Raw genomic sequence first — 19383 nt, 5'->3', positions numbered from 1 at the left:
TACTTGTCCACTATCTAAATTTTTAAGCTATTACTCCTAAAGATGTGTGCTAGTTCTGTTTAGCTGACTGAATGAACATTTGACATGCAACAGAAGGGCTTTACTGAGAGGGATGGGGAGCTGCACCTGGTAGTTGGGATGCTCTCAGGAGAGGCAAAATGGATGGCTTGGGTGCTTGTCAGAAGGCAGAGAAATAGAATACAGGTCTCTTCACTGAGACAGGCTGGTTCTGGCCCTAAGAAGATAAAGTGGAGACATCAATCCTTCAGTAAACAGGTTTGGATTAAGTCTTTGTTTTAATTTCACGAGGTTATTTTTAACAAGGTTCAGTGTATTGGTTTGGTTTTCTGTGCATCCCTACCAACAGTTGTGCTGGCACAGCTGGTGGAATATCACAGGGAAAGGGCCAAGAACTGTTTTACTCTGCTGAGATAACAGGAACAGAGCATACCCTTAGGCAGTCCAGGTGACACAGGCATGGGGATGCATCACTCCAGAGGGTGGCTGAGCTCACACAGACTTCAGATTGCGCAGCCCTGGGACCGACACTGGTGGGTTCTCCTGGGCATAAGTGTGGGTCTGGGGACATGGGGTGCAACCACAGTAACATGGTGACAAAGTGGGGATTTGGGGCTAGGCTGAAGTCAGGCAGAGCATGGGAGTGAGGCTAGCATGTTCATCACTTGGCTCATCGGCAATTAGGTGTTCCTGGGAATAACTCTTAGCTATCCTTAATAAAACTGAAGTTGTTGTGCTGGGTCAGCGCTGCTGTAATGTCCTACTGTGCTGCTACATTTACTGTTCATTGGCCTTTTTCATTACAGGCTCAGAGAGATAAAGCTGCTTCTCACTCATGGTATTGTGCATGTTGCTGGAAATGCTCAGTGTCATCACTGCAGCCATCGCCTGTTTCCTCGCTGCCTCTGCCATTGTTTGGGCTTTAAATGTTTTCTTGTTTTTGATCATGGGACTCTACCCTTGATTAGGCTTCTGTGACCAGCCTTCTTAAGAGTACCCTACTGATATTCTTGAACTTTCACTGTTGTGGCTTTGTTTGTTTGTTTTACTTATTTGTAATACAAATAGCATAGAAGCCTGGCATGAAGCAAAGAGCAGGAAGTTCATTCAGGCTTTGAGTTGGACTTGCTGAAATCGAAAGATATGACAAAACATGCAGGGGGATGCGCACACATAAAAACTGCTCTTTTTTCCCCTTTTTCAGGAGCTCGTTTGGGGAACCTTTTCAAAGAAGGAATAGGAGTGAAAACCCAAATGCAGAATAAAGTCTGCACATGAAATTCAGTCGGTAAAGTAATTCAAATTCTGGAAATGAATACCCAAGCAAAACCCATTCAAAATGCTTCCTTTAATAGAAGCTGGTGTTTGTTACCATAACAATCCTTTTTTGCAAAAAAAAAAAAAAAAAAAGAAGGGATTAGTGCTGTTAACATGACTCCACTGCCAGGTCCAGGTAGTGCTAGTTTCCAGGGCCCCTAGAGCAAATTGCAGAAAAGGGGAGGGGGAATCTATATGCCTGGATTTTGTTGATGTGGTTTAGTATCAAAGTAACAGTTAATTTAAGCTCTGGCTGTATATTGCCTGTTATTTCCCGGGAAACTGATGCTTCATATGGAAAAAGTACTACTTTGAAATAGCAGTGTTAGTAGTCTCTGTCAGTCTGAGGGGAGAGATGCAGATGAGCAAGCAAAAGCCAGAGAAGAGTAATATATAGCTGTAGCTGCTTGACGTTACTGACTTTTAAGGGATCCAAAAAAAGGTACAATTCCTCTTGAACAGAGAAAGAGAACAAGATGTTTCTGTAGTATCAAGATCATAAAAGAAAGAAAATTGCTTGTAAAGAATGGGTCTGATTTTTCTCTCTTTCTCTGTTTTGCTGCTTGTATAACTTAAGCTGCAGTTTTGCTATCAACTGGCTCTTGTCTTGAATTTAATATTTCCAAGATTTCTTGCAAATCTATTTTTATGATGGTGATTTTTACCCTAGAAAACACATTTTGTTTTGTTTCCTCCATCAAAAGAATAGAAATTTTCTGCAGTAGCATTCAGTGGTCCTATCTGAACTTGCCAGTTCAGGTCTAATATGCCAGTTCAAAGCACTGAGGTTGGTGTTCGTTGAGAAGATGATGTTATTTCTTTCTGCATGCTGGGAGTAAATGAGTAAAACCACTTGGTCTTTTTAGTAGGCTTGGAACTGAAATCTGAAAAGGGCCTTTTGTTTTTAGATGCAGAATCAGGAGTGTGATAAATTTAACTACTTGGTAGCCTGGGAACTTGATTTTTGTCTTGCTTAAAATGCAGCCTTTTTTTTTTCTCTCTTCCCCTGCACCCCCCTGCCTTCTCCACCCTGATGGTATTGTAAGCCTTTGGGAAATAAATGGGAACTGTCTGGTATGTGTCCTCTGTGTCACAAAATTTCTGTAGTTTCTGGACTTATTTTGCTCTTTAAAGAAGAATCATTTTATTCTTTTTCTGGTGAGGGAAGATTTTTGTAACCTTGTTTATGAGTTCGTGCTGCTTTTTTAGAAAGACACTGTTCTTTGTTCGTTTCCTTAAGATACCTAGACACTGCTTTAATGCCATCGCTAAATTTCAAGGGCAACATGAAGTGTAAGCTTTGACCTTAAAGGCTCTATTGCCTTTGGTTTAAAAAAAGAATCCTAGGATCTGTCAAAAAACCCTGTAGGGCCCAAAAGAGGCAACTCTTATTGCAAGTTACTAATAAAAGATGTGCCTACTAAGAGACTTGTTTTTAACCTTGTGTATTTTGTCTTATATCTTGTACTTTTGCCTAGCAGTTTAGAAAACAATGCATACTTATTTCTGACTGTTCCGTAGGATGATATACCTTTACAGTACTGAGATAATAGCTGCAAGTTTTTAGAATAGTGTTCCACTCAAACTTTTTAAAAAAACCTAGAACATTTTACAGGATAAAATGGATAAGAAAGTCAGGAAGCTGTTGTCTTGAGTTTTATAATGCAGAGTGCAGCAGGGTTTAAAGGTGTGGCAGTTCTTTTCTATCCAGTGGAGCAGTTCAGTTAGTTCGAGTTTGTAGCACTGCAGTGTAATCTGATGAATACAGAGCTGAGCAGATTGCTAATAAATTGCATTGTAATGTTGGTTATTCCCACTGTTTTGGCTGAGATAAGAAGGTTTGTTGCGTCCTCGCAGATAGCTGGACCAGCTCACCGCCCACTGGGACCATATGGTCAAACTGGCAGAAAGGGCATTAGCCAGCCATTAGAGCAGATTGAAGCCACACTGGTAGTCTTGAGCAAATGATAGAGACTGTCAGGAGATAAACAGCAAATGGAAGGTTATAAAATGCCACCCAGCTAGCGAACAACAGTGGGAGAATGTTCAAGGGCTGATAGGCATAATGCAGTACTGTAGGTTTGCTGGAGGGAATTGCTCATCTTCCTAGCCCTGTGCTTGCAGGTCCTCTACAGCTCCTCCCTGCACTGACTACATCACTGGGGGAGCAGTAACTCATTTAAGATGTCTGAATGCTTAGCAAGTTTTGTGGCTACCACTGCACAGTCATGACAGCTTTTCATGTTGAAGAGTGTCAATATGAATAGGCATTTGGTCTCTACTCATGTTTATCTTTGTCAACAGTATCTGGAATATTGGATAGAGAATTTTATTTTGATCAGTTATTTTCTTATGCCTGGTTTCTCTAGGTACGAACACCTGCTCTTAAGATATCAACAGATTAAATTGCTGTATTTATAGTTAAAATATTATGGAGATGTAGTTTTCATCTCTATAAATGTCATTGGTGAGATTGGCAGAAAAGTTTGGAAGTCCCAAAATTAAGTTTGACTGTTTTCTGACTGGGATAAGGGCACTGTACAACAGTTTGGTACTATACTGCAGAACTGGGGCAAGAGCCATTTAGGTGATACCTGCTTTTTCTTGGAGCTACTTTTCTGAATGGAGATGCTTCTTGAATCTGTGAAGGGACTACATGGTATTTTGTGTTCCTGCAGAAAAATCTAGAAGCACGATTGCTGGTACTAACTTTTCCAGGTCGTTTTTTGTGTTACCTAAGATACCAGAAAATAGAATTTTGCTGTTGTGTTAAATTTAAGGGGTATTGGGGAGCAACAAAAGCTTTTGATCTATCTTTGGTAAATGGGAGACTGGTTACAGAATATAAATATTTATCTCAGATGGTTCTATAAGCAGTACATTTCTTTCTCTCATGTAACAAATAAGGACAAACCCAAGTTAGTCATCAAGATGCAGATAATTTCTAAGGCACTTCTTGTCCTGTGTTAAGCTGTTCATTTTGGGAATCAATGCCAGTGTAATAGTGGTCTATTTTTTCCACAAACTGCATGACTGATATGATGCTACAAAGCAGCTTGAGGGAGTACTAGCACACAGAATTAAAGCTTTCACTGGTCTGCTGGAGGTTGAGTAAGACCATCAAAGAAATAGATTTACTAAGTGGACAAGTACCTTTGTGTGCTTTTAGATCTGTTTGGTATTTGTCAGTAGACAGTGAGTGGCCACCCCTAAAGTAATTGCATTTTAAAAATATTGATGCTGGATGGAGAGCTCCCCTCTCCTTCTAGTATGTTCTTTGTTTCTCAATGGCCTTCTGAGGTCTGGAGTCCTGAATGAGAATGGTGTTCTTGGGAGAAGGATTATATCGTAATGGGAATGGGCCAGGGAAGTGCTGGGAGAAAAGTCTCATGGTTGCTTGTCCTGTTCTTACTCAGCATCTCCATTCATTTGGGCTATTCTCTGGTATGTGCCATAGGCCACATCAGCTGCTGTCATGGCATGGGAGGCTTCCTTATCACCTCTCCTTTCTTGGTGTCCTGCACAATGCTGGTCCTGTGGAGCCAGGTGGGCCCTGCATACCACCATTCCACCATCGGCACAAGAAGCATTCAGGAGTGAATGTGGCTCTTCCTTGGCATTGCAGCCCCTGTCGTCTTCATATTTTTACAAAAGCTTTACTTAAAAGCAGAATTCAGCTGACACTTAAAACCACTGAAATTGTTTGTTACCAGCTGCCTTTGTGACTTTGAGGACACTGAACTGGACCAACTTACCTAAAGGGAATGCTGTGCCTGTGCTGCTGCAGTGATTCCAGTCTGGATCTCCCTGCAGCTGAGGGAGGTTCACAGCCATGGGCATGTCTATTCTCTTTTTTTTAATTATTTTTAAATGGTTGTATGTCTGCATGTAGTGCCTAAAATCTCTACAGATGATGGTTCCTTGTGTCTTCATCTCAGCAGCCACGCACAGCAAATGCAACCAGATAAAATAGGAAGCTCAGGTGATAGGAAGAGGAAGCTTTCCACAGCCTTGCTGATCCATGCTGGCCTCTAGAGTGGACTTGCTTTGGGAGGGGTTGATCAGGGAAGCTGCTTTGCTGCCACTGCAGCAATGAGTTGTAATACTCAATGCCAAGTACGTTGTTTTTTGTTTGGTTTTTTTTTTTTTTTCCCCCACAGATGAGTATAAGTCGATTCTTTCTTGGGGACATAAAATTGTGATCTCCCTTCAGCACACAGGTTGCAGAGTGTGAAATAAAAACCAGGGGAGGGCAAGTGCTAGTTAGTAGCTTGGTTTTGGGGAGGTGTGGTATTTGTATTTGAGGCTGGTGTGTACCAGTCCAGGACCTGCTGATAAGCAATGGAAAAACCGTTCACATAATGGGCTTTGGATTACTCTTAAGTAGCTTATTGTATGCACACCTCCTGTGGAAGGTGATGTGTCCTTCCTCTGTGGTTACTTCTTCATCCGAATGTGCTATACCTGGTTGACTACTGTGCCTTAAAGGAGATCTCATTGATGAGAACACTAATTTCCAGATAGGCAGGAAGAGGAAGCTGTTGCTTTGTGGCAGCTTCTGTTTGGCTGAAGTCTTGCTGACCCTGGCTGAATGTCTCAAGTCGCTTTTTATTAAAGCTGAATTGAAATAGCATCTTTGGCAGAAAGTTGTTCAGGGGTGAAGCATTTTTACTGTGTTGTTAGTGATGATGATGATGATGATGATGATGTAGGGATTTCCGTAAACTAAAATGTCTGTGCAGGTGCCGATGTTGATCTGGTAAGCATCGTGTGGTCACCATCACTTTCTGTGAGTGGTGGTGGCTGAGGTGCAGGGCAGGTATTGTGCCTCCTTCAGCAAAGCTACTCCAGACATCTCTGACGGGAACAGATGAACACTTCCTGTAAATACATGTACTGGAAACATCTGCCCAGCACATTGAATTAAAGGATTTTTCTTGATGTGCCATCTGACCCTGTATGCTGAGGAACTCCAGTACTCTGTTTTCCTCATGACTTCCCCCAACTTTTTCTTAAGCTGTCTTTTCGGCGCACTCTTCTGAAGCTGAAGCTGTGAGGATGCACTGGACCTCATTTCCCGAGTCTGTCCCAGCAGCTGTACCACTTCCTGCCATGAATCATCCAAAACACACTCTTTTTATTGTTTCATTTAAGGGTGAAGGCACATTTGTTTTTCTGAAGCCTCAGTCTAATCTTGGAGTCTGGCAGCCAAGCCTGAAATGAAGACCTGAGTGCGATAGGCTTCAGACCGAGTACCTTCCATCAGTGGTGATCATGGGCAAACTCCAAGCAGAGCTCCTTTCCTCGTGGGCTTCAGTTGTGGCTAGAGGAACTGCAGACTTCATCACTTCTTGGAGAGCTGCAGCAAAATGTCTCCTCTGCATGTCAGTGTCAAGCGTGCCGTGACCTCCTGGTTTCAGTTCAGTCCTGTTTTCAGCTGTACTGATGTACAGCTAACAAGTGCTAATTGTCAATTGATGTTAAGGGAAGGGAGCATCATCTTTTGTCTGTGATGTCTGGACTATATTCTAGATCCTTTCTGGGCTGATGTTTGTAGCTTTGTTTTCCAGGGCTCATTGATTGCATGTATTTCAATTCTAGCAGTCCAAAACGAGGCATTTCTTTGTCCTCAGTAGTTGAGGATATGTAGTTCCTGAAACCTGAGAGATTATTGTATTTCACACAGAGATGAAGTCCAAAATATGCCCCTTCAATTTTGTCTTTAAAAAAACCCACCTCACAAAAAACCCCAAACAAGCAAAACAACTCCAAAGCACATTAACTATGAAGTTGTTAAGCCTCTTGTTTGTTTGTTTTGTTTCCTTGTTAATTTTTCTAGGGAAACGTCAAATTCACCACTTGGGAAACCAGCTTCAACTCAATCAACATTGTCTGGATACAGCTTTTAATTTTTTCAAGATGGCTGTGAGCAAACACCTAACTCGGGGGAGAAAGATGACCCATGTAATTGCTGCATGTCTCTACCTGGTGTGTAGGACAGAAGGAACTCCTCGTATCCTTTCACATTTAAAAAATAAAAATAAATTTAATAAAGACATACTTTCAGCAAGTCGACCCTCCCAGTTAAACCTGGTTTCAGAATTTGAAAAGGTAAGTGGTTAGGAGGGAACTTTTTCACTGTTGATTTTATATGATGAATTAAATAGGAATTCAAGTAAAATTTGTCCCTTTCTGAATATACAATATTGATTACAGCAAGGAGCTGTAAATGTCACTGTGCTTCCCATCAGTAACTCTGAAGTTCTTTTTTTCTCAACATTTTTTTGTTGTATAAAATTGTCCTTTTCCTGTGCTTTGCTTGGGATTACTTGTTTGTGGTGTAAATTTATTTTGTTTTTCTCTTTTAAAACAAATGAATATTAACCCCAAGCCTCTTGCAGTGTCAGCATTAAAGAACAGATTGAAGCTCCCGTAGGTTTTCCATCAAGATACTTGGATTTCCTTCTTTTAATGTTTATGGGAAGGTCAGTGGCACTCCCATTTTAGTTTTGGGGGAAAAGTATTTGATAAATTATGAAGTTTGTTCAGAGATCATTCAGGAAATCTCGTGGCTACAGGTGGGATTGCACACAAGCCAGATTTGCAAGTGAGTACTTCTTGCTCCACATCATCCCTAGTTTTGTCTTGTAGAACTTATTTTAAAGTATTTAAAATATTTTTAAATATTTAAAGCTTACATGGGTTGTAATGACCATGCAAATTTATTTGTTTTACATATTTATATTTCTTTTATGTTGTGTTTCAGTTGCTGGAATTTAGAGTTTGTTATCAAATAATTACTTCTGTGTTATTTTAGTTCTTTTCTACTTTAAAGCAGCGTGTGCATGTCGTCAATATTCTGTTTGATTTGTTGCTTTTTCTTGATTGCTCTTCTCACTATTTTAGCAGTTGAAGAGCTTAGCTTTCCTTTTAAGATTGAAATTTAGTTTTTTTATTTCCAGAAACTACATTCAGTATTCTAAAATTAGTGCTTTCTGGTAGTGTTGTGGTCATTGCATTTGCCTGATTAGAAAAATGGTTTTGCAGGAATAATGGAATTAAAAGGAAGGCTTGACTATTACACTGGTCTTTTTTAATGTAAAGTTTCTGTGTCAACAGTAGAACTCTATCATTGCCATAAATACAGTGCTGATTTAAAAGCATTACCAATACTTTTTTTATACCCATGTCAAAGTTTGAAAGTGATTTATTTACAGTCATTATTTGATACTACTGAATGATAGCTCAGCCATAATATGCATATCCAATTTCACCCACTGATAGTGATGATAAAACATTCGAAGCAGTATCAGCTGTAAGAGGCAATCAGGTGCATTGTGATGTAGCAGCCATCAGTAACCAAAGGGGGCTAAACTTTTCTAGCAAACAAATGAAAAGTCCTTTGCTTGTTCTCCAACCTTCTTTAAAGTACTTCAGCATATATCTTACTTATGTGCGAGATGTACTGGTCTGGTTGACACTTCATATATACCTAAATTAATTTCCCAGCTTCTTTTGTTAAGTGGAGATAATATCACATGTGATACTTTACTGCTATTGTTTCATGTGGAGTATGGGTCAGATTGCAAAGATGTACTCTCGTCTTTCTATATCAGTATCACAAAGTGCTCCTGCTTCATTTGCATTGTTACTGTGCTGCCTAGGAATCAAGAAGTAGTAGTGAAGTGCATGACTGTGTCTCAGTTTTATTAGTGTTGTTTTTTATTTTTTTATCCATTAGATAAGGATTTAATTGTTACCTTTCGGAGACTGAGTTCAGCTGCTTGGTGTGTTCTGCTGTTTGGTGTGTTTTTTGCTTTGGTAGTGTGGCTTTGGTTTTTTTTCCTTGTTTTGTTTGGTTTGGGTTTTCTTAGTATTTAAAGTCTAGTGTAGTTTAAACAACAAACCCCAAATAAATTATGGATTATGGACATTGAAATACAAGTTCCTTTTCTGGAATCTTATCTTTTCATTAAAAACTTCGGAGCCTGAGGTGCATATTGATGACCTTTGAAAATGAAGTATGTTCAAGCCTCCACAGATTATGATCATCATTACTGGCATGTTATGTTTGTGTCTGGCCTAGAGCTGACAATATGGAATTGTGCTACAGGAGGCAGGGATGTTCCCAGGGCCTTTGGTCCAGAGCATGTGTAGAGGACACCCATGTGACAAGATGCTTTAGCAAGAATGAAGATGCACATTCAGGGTAATGAGCTTGCAGTTGGTTTTGATCTTCTGGAGAAGCCAGCAGAGAATGGCATGCAGTGAGGATAAATACACTATATAATGTACTGTACAAAGGACATACAGTATTTCAAGATTTATATACAGTGCTTAAGTAGATTTACTGAGTTCAAAGTGTTCATTGCCATTGTGTTGCTTATAGAACTCTTTCATGAAGCAATTTTTTGAGAAATTTAGAATGGGAAGTTAAAGACTGAAGACTGGTGAATATATTTTACAGTAAAGAGGTGACTTGGAAGTAGTGAAGGGCAGCATCCTCCTCAGAGGCAGACAGAATCTTGGTTTTGAGTGGCCCAACTGAACAGTGGAGTGCCTTGGGAGCTATAGAGGCCACAAACATTATCTAGGAATAGGTTAGTCTCTGAAGTAGAAGTTGTTTCTTAAAGAATATGGTAGAAGGAGCAAAGTATGTATGTGGCTTGTGGAGGTATAGTGGGATGTAATCAGGGGCTGAAGTCGCAAGAAATGTGTTCTCTCCAATGGCAGAACCAAAGGAGTGGGAAGCGTTTGGAGGGAAGACAGGATTTAATTGTCTGCAAGTTCAGTCTGAGGGAGTAGAATGTATTTATCTGACATGGATATCTGCTTATTCTTCTTTTCTTTTCATAATGTATGTGTCGCCAGCCAGCCTTTGTGAAAATGTGAGGAAAACTGTAGCCAAGTCTCCTGGTGCAGTCTGAATTATGCCTGAATAAACCTCAGCCTGAAATAGGAAAATATGAAGTTCTCCTTATGCATTGTTTAATTAATGCAAAAATGCAAAGTATTCCAGTAACACACATTTTTTAATCTGAAGAAAAAAGTTCTAGAACTGAAAGAGAACATAAAAGTTTACTTGTCTAAAGTACAAGCTTTTATTTATAGTTCTTTAGAAAGTTTAATATATTGTTTGAGATCTGAATTGATTTTACACCACATTATGGTTTTTATTAGCTTATTTGACACAAAACCCTACAATGCACTGACTTTGACATAACTTTTAATTTGCCCTGCTTGTATTACTTGTCAGTGTTAATATTTTAAAGGGAAGATGGCTCACTAGCTATTAGTTGAATTTGGGAGGTGTTTCATCCTTGTAATGAGCTAGCTATGAAAACTTTAATTTATTATTCTCTTTATAAAATGTGTCTATATTATCAGTGTCAGAAGTAAAGGTATAATGCCAAAAATACATCTGAAGGAGATGGTGATTTTTAAATCCTCAGGTTTGATGGAACCAGTTGTCCCCCTCCTAGGGGCTGAATGATGCTGAATGTTGCCAGTGACATCTGACTTCAGCTGGCACTGCCAGTGCTCCGGGCATTTTAGACTCTGGCTCTTAATTTGTTTCTTGGAATAGTAACAGTCCTCAGTTGTTTCTCTTTAATGTTTTGAACAGCTTTTCCACCCCTACATATGTTTGAATGGAAACAAAAGGCTCTTTAGCTGGTCCTGCCGTTCCCTGGAGTGAGAACTTGGGAAGTGGTGGGCAGGGTGTTTGAGTGACTTACAGGCTTGGCTGTAGCCCATGGCTGCCCTGGGGTCACTCAGGAACAATTTGAGCCTGGCTGGGATTTTCCAGGTGGGATATCAGTTTGTTTTAATTAAAGAACATTTCATTCTGTTTGTCATTCTTTTTGTTGTATACAACTGTTAAAAAACCCTGTACAGCTCTCCACTATTTTGTTTGTAATATTTTCCAATGCTACCACCTGGAGGGTTTTTTTTATGGCAACATTTTCCATGGTAGATGTCTCTTTTCCCACACACATGTACCTTTTTTATTTTATTTATTCTTTTCCTTTGAAGCTCTCTGGAAAGTGCACCCTTAGTTGTAAATCAAATCCTGTCTTGTTAAAGCATAGTAAATAAAACCTTTTCCACATGAGAAGAGTCCTCACAAAGTTCTCTCAGTGTAAATATCCCACTGTTTGCCTCTGGAGGTAAATTCAAGGCAGGTTTTTCTCCTCAAAGTACTGCTGATCAGTCTCAGTGCCAGGGAGCTCACAGAGTCCTTCTCATTGGCCAGGAATGGGGCAGCCTCCTGAGACTGTGGATGCCCAAGTTATTCAGGTGGTCTTCAGTGGCTTTGTATGTAGCGAGAGGAAAGAGATGGGGTCTCCTTGGGTCAGTCCAAGGCAGCTGAGTGACGTCTCTCTTCTCAGTTGTTTGCAGAAGAGCCTTTCTGCTAAATGTCTAAGAAAAATAACCTCTTAAATTTGAGTGTTGGGAGCAGTGATGCTTTAGTGTCTTTTATATGTAAACTTGAGCTGGGTGGGAAAGCATAAGGCGCTTTTCCTCCCCTGCTTCCCCTGCACTGTGAACCTCCCTTTTGTCTGAGGGAAGATCATGAAGGCATTACAGGATGCCAGCAGGCAAGAAGGATTTGGGGAAAAAAAAAAAAAAAGGGCATCTCCTCACTGAATGGGGCAGTACTTTGTTATTTCCTATTTGTCTGCAGTACTTGTACTTTATTGCCAAGCTATTTGAATGCCTTCTGGTTTAATGTGTTTATTTTCATGTCACAGTAAGGGAAGTTGAGAGTATTTATCTTCATTTCCAGGTGCAGAACTGAAGCTAAGTTTGACACATTCAAAGTTGCCCAGAAAATCTGTGATGGAGTAAGGAACTGGTCTCTTTAATCCTAGATTAGGCAGCAGCTACTGGCCTTTCTGCCTTGCTGGTCTTTGCAAGAAGAGTTCAGCTAATTTCCTCTTGCGTAGTAACAGGCTCTGTCGGCTTCCATACTGTCCTGGGAAGCTTTGTATAACTATGCCATGAGAGCCTTTGATGGATACATTCTTTGTTTCCCTACTAACACTTCAAAGTCTGTCTTTGCAAGGAAAAGGGCAAGACTTCCTTTTTTATTCGAAATGAAAAATTAGGTCTCCAGCAATCTTCTGACCTCTACTAAAACTTCCTGGAGCCAGCAGGCCCTAGTGTTCCTGACTAAATTATTAACTTCTGAAATTAGGCTTAAATCAACAAAATTTTAGAGCTCTAGTTAGGGAAGTTAAGAAAACCAGTTTCTATTTCTCTTTGGTTAAGGACTTTCTTTATAATAACTGACCTTTTGCTTAAATATATGCATTCAAAATGTGGTTTGTTCAAGTGTTGAGTGTGACCAGAACATAAGAGATTAAAAATGGATTTTAAGTTGCACAGTTCAAGTATGTATATCTACAAAAGAAAATAACTTCATTTCACTTTGTTTTGTTTTGGATTTGTGTGTGTAGTAAATTATGCCAAGCTCTTACATGTTACTTCATAGTAAGTTTAATCCAATAGAACATCTTGAATCGGAAAAGACCTATAGCAGTCATCTAGTCCAACTACCTTAACGCTTCAGGGCTGACCAAAAGTCAAAGAAAGCATGCTATTAAGGGCATTATCCAAATGCCTCTTAAACACTGACAGGCTTGGGGCATCAACCACCTCTCTGTGAAGCCTGTTCAGTGTTTAACTGCCCTCTCAGTAAAGAAATGCTTCCTAAGAAAGCATTTGCTTGAACTGGAAGTCTTGCAAAAGCCTGTCCGCTTCATTGCAAAATGAAGTTTTAACATTGGTGTGCTTTTGAGTGGATGTATTTTAGCTGGGAGAGTTTCAACCTATTAATGAAAACTTGCTGTCTTAAATAGGGTGTGGCTATTGTTGCCCCATGTTATTTGCATCTCTTTTCAAATAGCTCATATGTTTGGTAATACTTAGCTTGTGTGATTCTTGTCCTGTAGTACCAAATAGGAATAATGTTGGAGATGTAGGGAAGAGGGCAGCCAGACACAGCAATGGAAATTTAATTTCTCACCTTAATTTCTCCCTGTCACCCTCTCCTCCAGTCAGGGTTGGGACTGCTCAATTTCAGCAGCAGGGCTCATGACCTGAAGCCTGCATATCCAGTCCCCTTTTCCACGGGGTGAAGATGAATCACATGATTTTTTCACTTGCAGTACTGCCTCATGCTTTTTTTGTCATAGAAAGAGATACGTGTAAAGCAAGTATGTTGCTGAGGAAATGAAGTGTTTCCACTCCAGCTGTATCGCGGAAGAGCCCTGTGTTTCTCTAGGTCCTGTGTCGTATCTGTCAGATCACTGTGTATGCCTTTGAAGTATCTAAAGTATAGTGCTGGATACCTGGATTTTTCCGCTTATGTCTGGTGGTTTGCAGGGTCTTTTACAGAGAATTCCTTCTTGAGAACAAAATAACTTGAAGCCTTTCAAACTGGTTGTATGATGGCCCAGCACCTGGGGCACAGGGCTGGGGAGAGATGGTTAATGGCCTTCATGTTCTCTTCTTGTTCCTTGGGGATGAAAGCCATAAACCGTACTTGTTCATGACTCAGATGTGGCAGGAAAATACTGAGTGTGGTTGCTGACTAGCATTATCCCACAGGGTGCCCTCTTGCTAAAGTCATCGAAGCTTTCCCCAGGGAGACCATAATTTTAATGTGGATATTCTGTAGTTGGGTGATTTTCTTTGTTCCTTTAAGAATCTGAAAATATAAAAGGGAAAGGAACTTTACATTATGGTGTGTGTCAACTCAGCATCTTACTGTTTAAATGCTTGTGCTAAATGCCCATTATAGATGCTGCAGGGAGGGAGGGGGAAAGCTGCTGCAAGTGCAGTAGTGATAATTGACCCACTTAAGAGAGCCGCTCTAATTTTGCGTGTTACAGCATCCTGGAAATTCAGATAAGAATGTTGATCTCTCCAGCTAATAGGATTTCTAAATATATCATCCAGAAGAAGCAGGAGGACTGTAATTTTGTGCATATGTGTGTGTGTGTGTTCAGGCTAATATTTTATTGAAGAATTGTTCACTCTGAAAATCTGCTTTTCTGTTAACTTGTTACTAACTCAGGGTAAAATAGTATTTGACCTCTGGTGCTGTTAAGAAGAGATGTGATGGCAAGAAGATTCCCTTGAATTTGCTGATGAAATCCTCACCAGCTTTTGTGTAGAGGAGTGACCAGCTTTTTTCCCCCCAGGAAGATGCTACCCAGCAGGTGCCTCAAATTGTCAACTTTTCGGTAATGGAGCATTAAACAAAGTATCTGCAGAGATAGAGGGGGACAGGGTCACAGGGTCGCCTATCAAGATTACGGATTTTGGCTGGTTTTGATAGCTCTGCTTGTTTTCCTCGTTTAAGGGAAATTTTGAGCAGCAAAGGTCAAGATAATCCTCTTCTGAAATGCGACTTCAGAAATCCTTTATTGCTTTACGGAACACTGTTTCAAGTCTCTCTTCAGGCAGTTCTTAAAGCACATAGATGTTTACGACTGCTGAAAACCATGGGGTTTGCACTCAATAGAGCTGTTGCACCTAGATCGTTTTTAATTTTGGAGATCCTTAGTACTTGCCCATCATACTTCTGTGTTGGAACAAAACTGGACATCATGGTCTGGCTTTAAAAGGAAGGGATAGGCTTTATAGGCTTCTGGATTAGGTCCACTGAAGCCTTTGTTGCTGCAGGCTTGAATTACATTATGGGCAGGTCTAAGTAGAATTGAGAGTTCCTGGAAGGGCTGGATCATGGCAGGGTGGGGGCGAGGTACCGGTTGGTGAGCGGTTGTATTCTCTTCCTTGTTATTTCCTTTATCATTATTACTATTGGTGGTAGCAGTAGTGGTTTGTGAAAAAAAAAAAACCAAAAAAAAACCAAAAAAACCAACAAACAACAACAACAAAAAAAAAACCCACACCTTAGTCGATGAGGAATGGGTTAGGGACCAGCTGAGCAATCTGGACATCCATAAATCCATGGGTCCAGATGGGATGCACCCGTGGGTGCTGAGGGAACTGGCGGAAGTCATTACTAGACCACTCTCCATCATCTTTACCAAGTCTTGGGAAACGGGAGAGGTGCCTGAGGACTGGAGGAAAGCAAATGTCACTCCAGTCTTCAAAAAGGGCAAGAAGGAGGACCCGGGTAACTATAGACCGGTCAGCCTCACCTCCATCCCTGGGAAAGTGATGGAACACCTTATCCTTGATGCCATCTTGAGGCATGTCAAGGATAAGAGGGTTATGAGGGGCAGTCAACATGGCTTTACCAAGGGGAAGTCATGCTTGACCAACCTCATAGCCTTTAATGAGGAAATAACACGGTGGATGGATGATGGCAGAGCGGTGGATGTGGTCTACCTTGACTTCAGCAAAGCATTTGACACAGTCTCCCACAGCATCCTGATAGCTAAATTGAGGAAGTGTGGTCTGGATGATCAGGTAGTGAGGTGGACTGTGAACTGGCTGAAGGACAGAAGCCAGAGAGTTGTAGTCTATGGGGTGGAGTCTAGTTGGAGGCCGGTATCTAGTGGAGTGCCTCAAGGGTCAGTGCTGGGACCAGTATTATTTAATATATTCATCAATGATTTAGATGAGGGAATTGAGTGTACTGTCAGCAAGTTTGCTGATGACACTAAGCTGGGAGGAGTGGCTGACACGCCAGAAGGCTGTGCTGCCATCCAGCGAGACCTGGACAGGCTGGAGAGTTGGGCAGGGAGAAACTTGATGAAATATAACAAGGGAAAGTGTAGAGTCCTGCATCTGGGCAGGAACAACCCCAGGTTCCAGTATAGTTTGGGGAACGTCCTGTTAGAGAGTAGTGTAGGGGAGAGGGACCTGGGGGTCCTAGTGGATGGCAGGATGACCATGAGCCAACACTGTGCCCTTGTGGCCAAGAAGGCCAATGGCATCCTGGGGTGTATTAGAAGGGGGGTGGTCAGTAGGTCGAGAGAGGTCCTCCTTCCCCTCTACTCTGCCCTGGTGAGACCGCATCTGGAATATTGTGTCCAGTTCTGGGCCTCTCAGTTCAAGAAGGACAGGGACCTGCTGGAGAGAGTCCAGCGCAGGGCAACAAAGATGATTAAGGAAGTGGAGCATCTCCCTTATGAGGAAAGGCTGAGGGAGCTGGGTCTCTATAGTTTGGAGAAGAGGAGACTGAGGGGGGACCTTATTAGTGTATATAAATATATAAAGGGGGAGTGTCACGAGGATGGGGCCAGGCTCTTCTCTGTGGCAATCAATGATAGGACAAGGGGTAATGGGTACAAACTGGAACACAAGAGGTTCCACTTAAACTTGAGAAGAAACTTCTTCTCAGTGAGGGTGACGGAACACTGGAACAGGCTGCCCAGGGAGGTTGTGGAGTCTCCTTCTCTGGAGACATTCAAAACCCGCCTGGACACATTCCTGTGTAACCTTATCTAGGTGTTCCTGCTCCGGCAGGGGGATTGGACTAGATGATCTTTTGAGGTCCCTTCCAATCTCTAACATACTGTGATACTGTGAAGTGTTTACTGTTTGTCAGTTCTGTGCTCCATCACCATGCGGGGCCTTGTTTAACGCAGAAAAACTTACAGCAGAAGCATCTGAGACAGATTTTTTTAATGCATGTAATAGTGTCTGTTACTGCATACATTAAGTAAAATAATTAATGAAATTAATTGCACAGTCTGTCCTCTTAGTAATTAGGTTCCAGTTTGGGGTTTCTGAACTGATGAGATATTCTAATGGTAAAGGTGAAAAAAGGAAAGAAACAGAAGCAAGGAACAGGAGAGCTACAATGGCATCGGTGATACTGGGTTTGGAAATATGAAGGGTGGTCCTCGCTTACCAGCAGTACTGAGAGGAGGTGATGCTCTGAAGCATGGTGGCAGAGACATGGGAACTAATGAAGGGAACAAAGGCACAATAAATTCTGGGTGATGGATGAGGGGAGGGAAATGTGATGGCAGAGAGGCCTGCTTCCAGTGAATTAAATACAAAGGAGGGACGATAAGGAAGGGGATCACACCTCTTATGTCTTTGACCTTCAGTGATCCCCGCATGCTTGTGAAAATAAATATTTAACAATCTTCTTAAGGCTTGTTTAAAAGAGGAAATAATTAGCTTGGCTCTCTGCTTAATTCAGAAGTTTATCTTTGCATCTAAATTTTGGTGCTTATGTCAGCAAAACCAGCATTATAACTGGGTGGTGTTTTGACCTGATGGGAGCCAAGATGTTGCAAACACCAGCTAAATGAAAAACAGTGTGGTACAGCTGGTCATTGTGTAGCACATTCTTGCTTTTGTCAGAGGATGTGCTGGATGTGGTGTGGGATGTGGAGGAGACGCTTCCCCTTCCTTCCCTGCACGCCCACCCCTCCCTTAAGAGAATTAAAAAAAAAAAAGAAGAAAAAAGGGAAAAGCGTTACCTGATGGTTTGTTTAAATAAATCCTGGGAGCAAATATGATCAATTATCACTGATGTTTTTGACCCAGTCACTGAAAAATATTCCTGCTTGTAGCAGTCACTAATGTTGTCTGCATTTTAATATTTTAGAAGTCAATTAGAAAATTAAATGCTCTCCTTCATTAAAATCATTTTGAAGATTGTGTATTTGCATTTTAATGTAGTAAGAGTACTGCCTTAGAAGACAAATTCACATTATTAGTTTAATTAAGATCAGTAATGCAAAATAGGGTGAATAAAAGCCATTGTGTTGAGACCTATAAGCACTTCTTGTGCTTGCTATCTGCAGATGTTATTTTAGCTTCAGGTCTTCTAAAGCTGTGTCTACTTTCATCATATTCTGAAGTCTCTTATGCAGCTTTTTTTGTCTTGCAGTTTTTGATGTCATAAGAACAAAGTGAAGGTATATCAGAGGAACGATATTACCTTTCAAATTTGTTTTGGAAAAACAGGACTCATTCTCATACCTGGCATGTCCTCATATCTTGAAAGTGGTCTTGATAATGATTTCTTATTTCCTAATAAAGTATAAGCCTTTTAAAAATTGGTAAAAGTACTTCTCAAGAGCTGTCTTGTTTCTTCAGATGTTTATCTCTAGGATTTTGGGTTCATGATACAGTCTTCGTAAGGAATCTTCATACTGGAAATGCTTCTCAGTGAAAGGTTTTCAGTATTTTATAATCTTGTGCCAAGTAAAATTGTGAGCTGAGCCTCTTCTAACCTTTTCACTGTTAGCCTGGCTTCATGGCAAGTCCATGTCCTTCCTTGAAGGCGAAAGAAAATGTCTTTTAACTCCTAGACTGGCTCAGTATTGTTGTAAGTACAAATGATATAATAGTCACAGGGTGGTATGTCTGCTATTTTCCCCCCTTTGAGAGACAGAAAATAATCTTTCCATCTTACTCAGTTTCAGAAGTCTGGGAAAATAGCAGCCCTAAATAAGACCCAAACCAACCAAAATTTTGATTTCTTCCAGAGCTTTGCTTTTGAAGCCAAATGTTCCCCATGCCTTCTTTATTTTGACTTGCTAATTGGAAATAAGATGTTGAAGATAACGTGTGCTTTGAAGCTTCTGTATTATGTATTTTATTTAGATTTAATCCTTTAAACATTTGACAATAAAACATAAATTGTGGAGCTCTCATCTTTATATCAGCTGTAAGTGAAACATTTAAGTTTTCAACATCCTTCAAGTTCAGGAAAAACACAGTAGTCTCAGTGATGTTTTGACTACATGTGTTGGTAAAGTGCTATGAGGTTTGCTAATCAGTATTTTTAAATGGAGATACGTAACTGTTTCTTCAATGAAGGAGCAGCTTGTCTGCCAAAAAGAAAGTCTTAGCAGAGAATAGAAATTGGTGTGCTCTTCAGATTCCTTTTGTATTAGTAGAGCCAGGAGGAATGGCAAACAGTGTATGTTATCATATATGAACTACTCATGATGGAAAGCAAATTGTGAAAGGGGAAGTATATGGACTGGAAAAAAAAGCCTTTTAATATGAACAAAAAATTTTGTCTAACTTATGCTCTAATCTTTTTAATATTAAGAGAAAATTGTGCGGTAAAAATGCATATTCAGCAACATGATATGT

At 40.6% G+C, this 19383-nt stretch overlaps 1 protein-coding gene across 1 annotated transcript in view; it reads left to right on the top strand.

The window, feature by feature from the left end:
- BRF1 (BRF1 general transcription factor IIIB subunit) overlaps window positions 1-19383 on the top strand; it is a gene marked incomplete at its 3' end in the record, with an annotated part of 179077 nt that overhangs the window by 40464 nt on the left and 119230 nt on the right. Inside the window, exon 3 of the mRNA XM_080617127.1 lies at window positions 7175-7348. Within this exon, the coding sequence (XP_080473253.1) occupies window positions 7175-7348 (174 nt within the window). The remainder of the gene's footprint in view (window positions 1-7174; window positions 7349-19383) is intronic.

Source organism: Psittacula echo (genome assembly GCF_963264785.1).
Source record: "Psittacula echo genome assembly, chromosome: 5".
In the NCBI taxonomy this organism is placed as follows: Eukaryota; Metazoa; Chordata; class Aves; order Psittaciformes; family Psittacidae; genus Psittacula; species Psittacula echo.
Note: the sequence above shows the minus strand (reverse complement) of the source record. Positions and strands in the feature narration are given on the sequence as shown.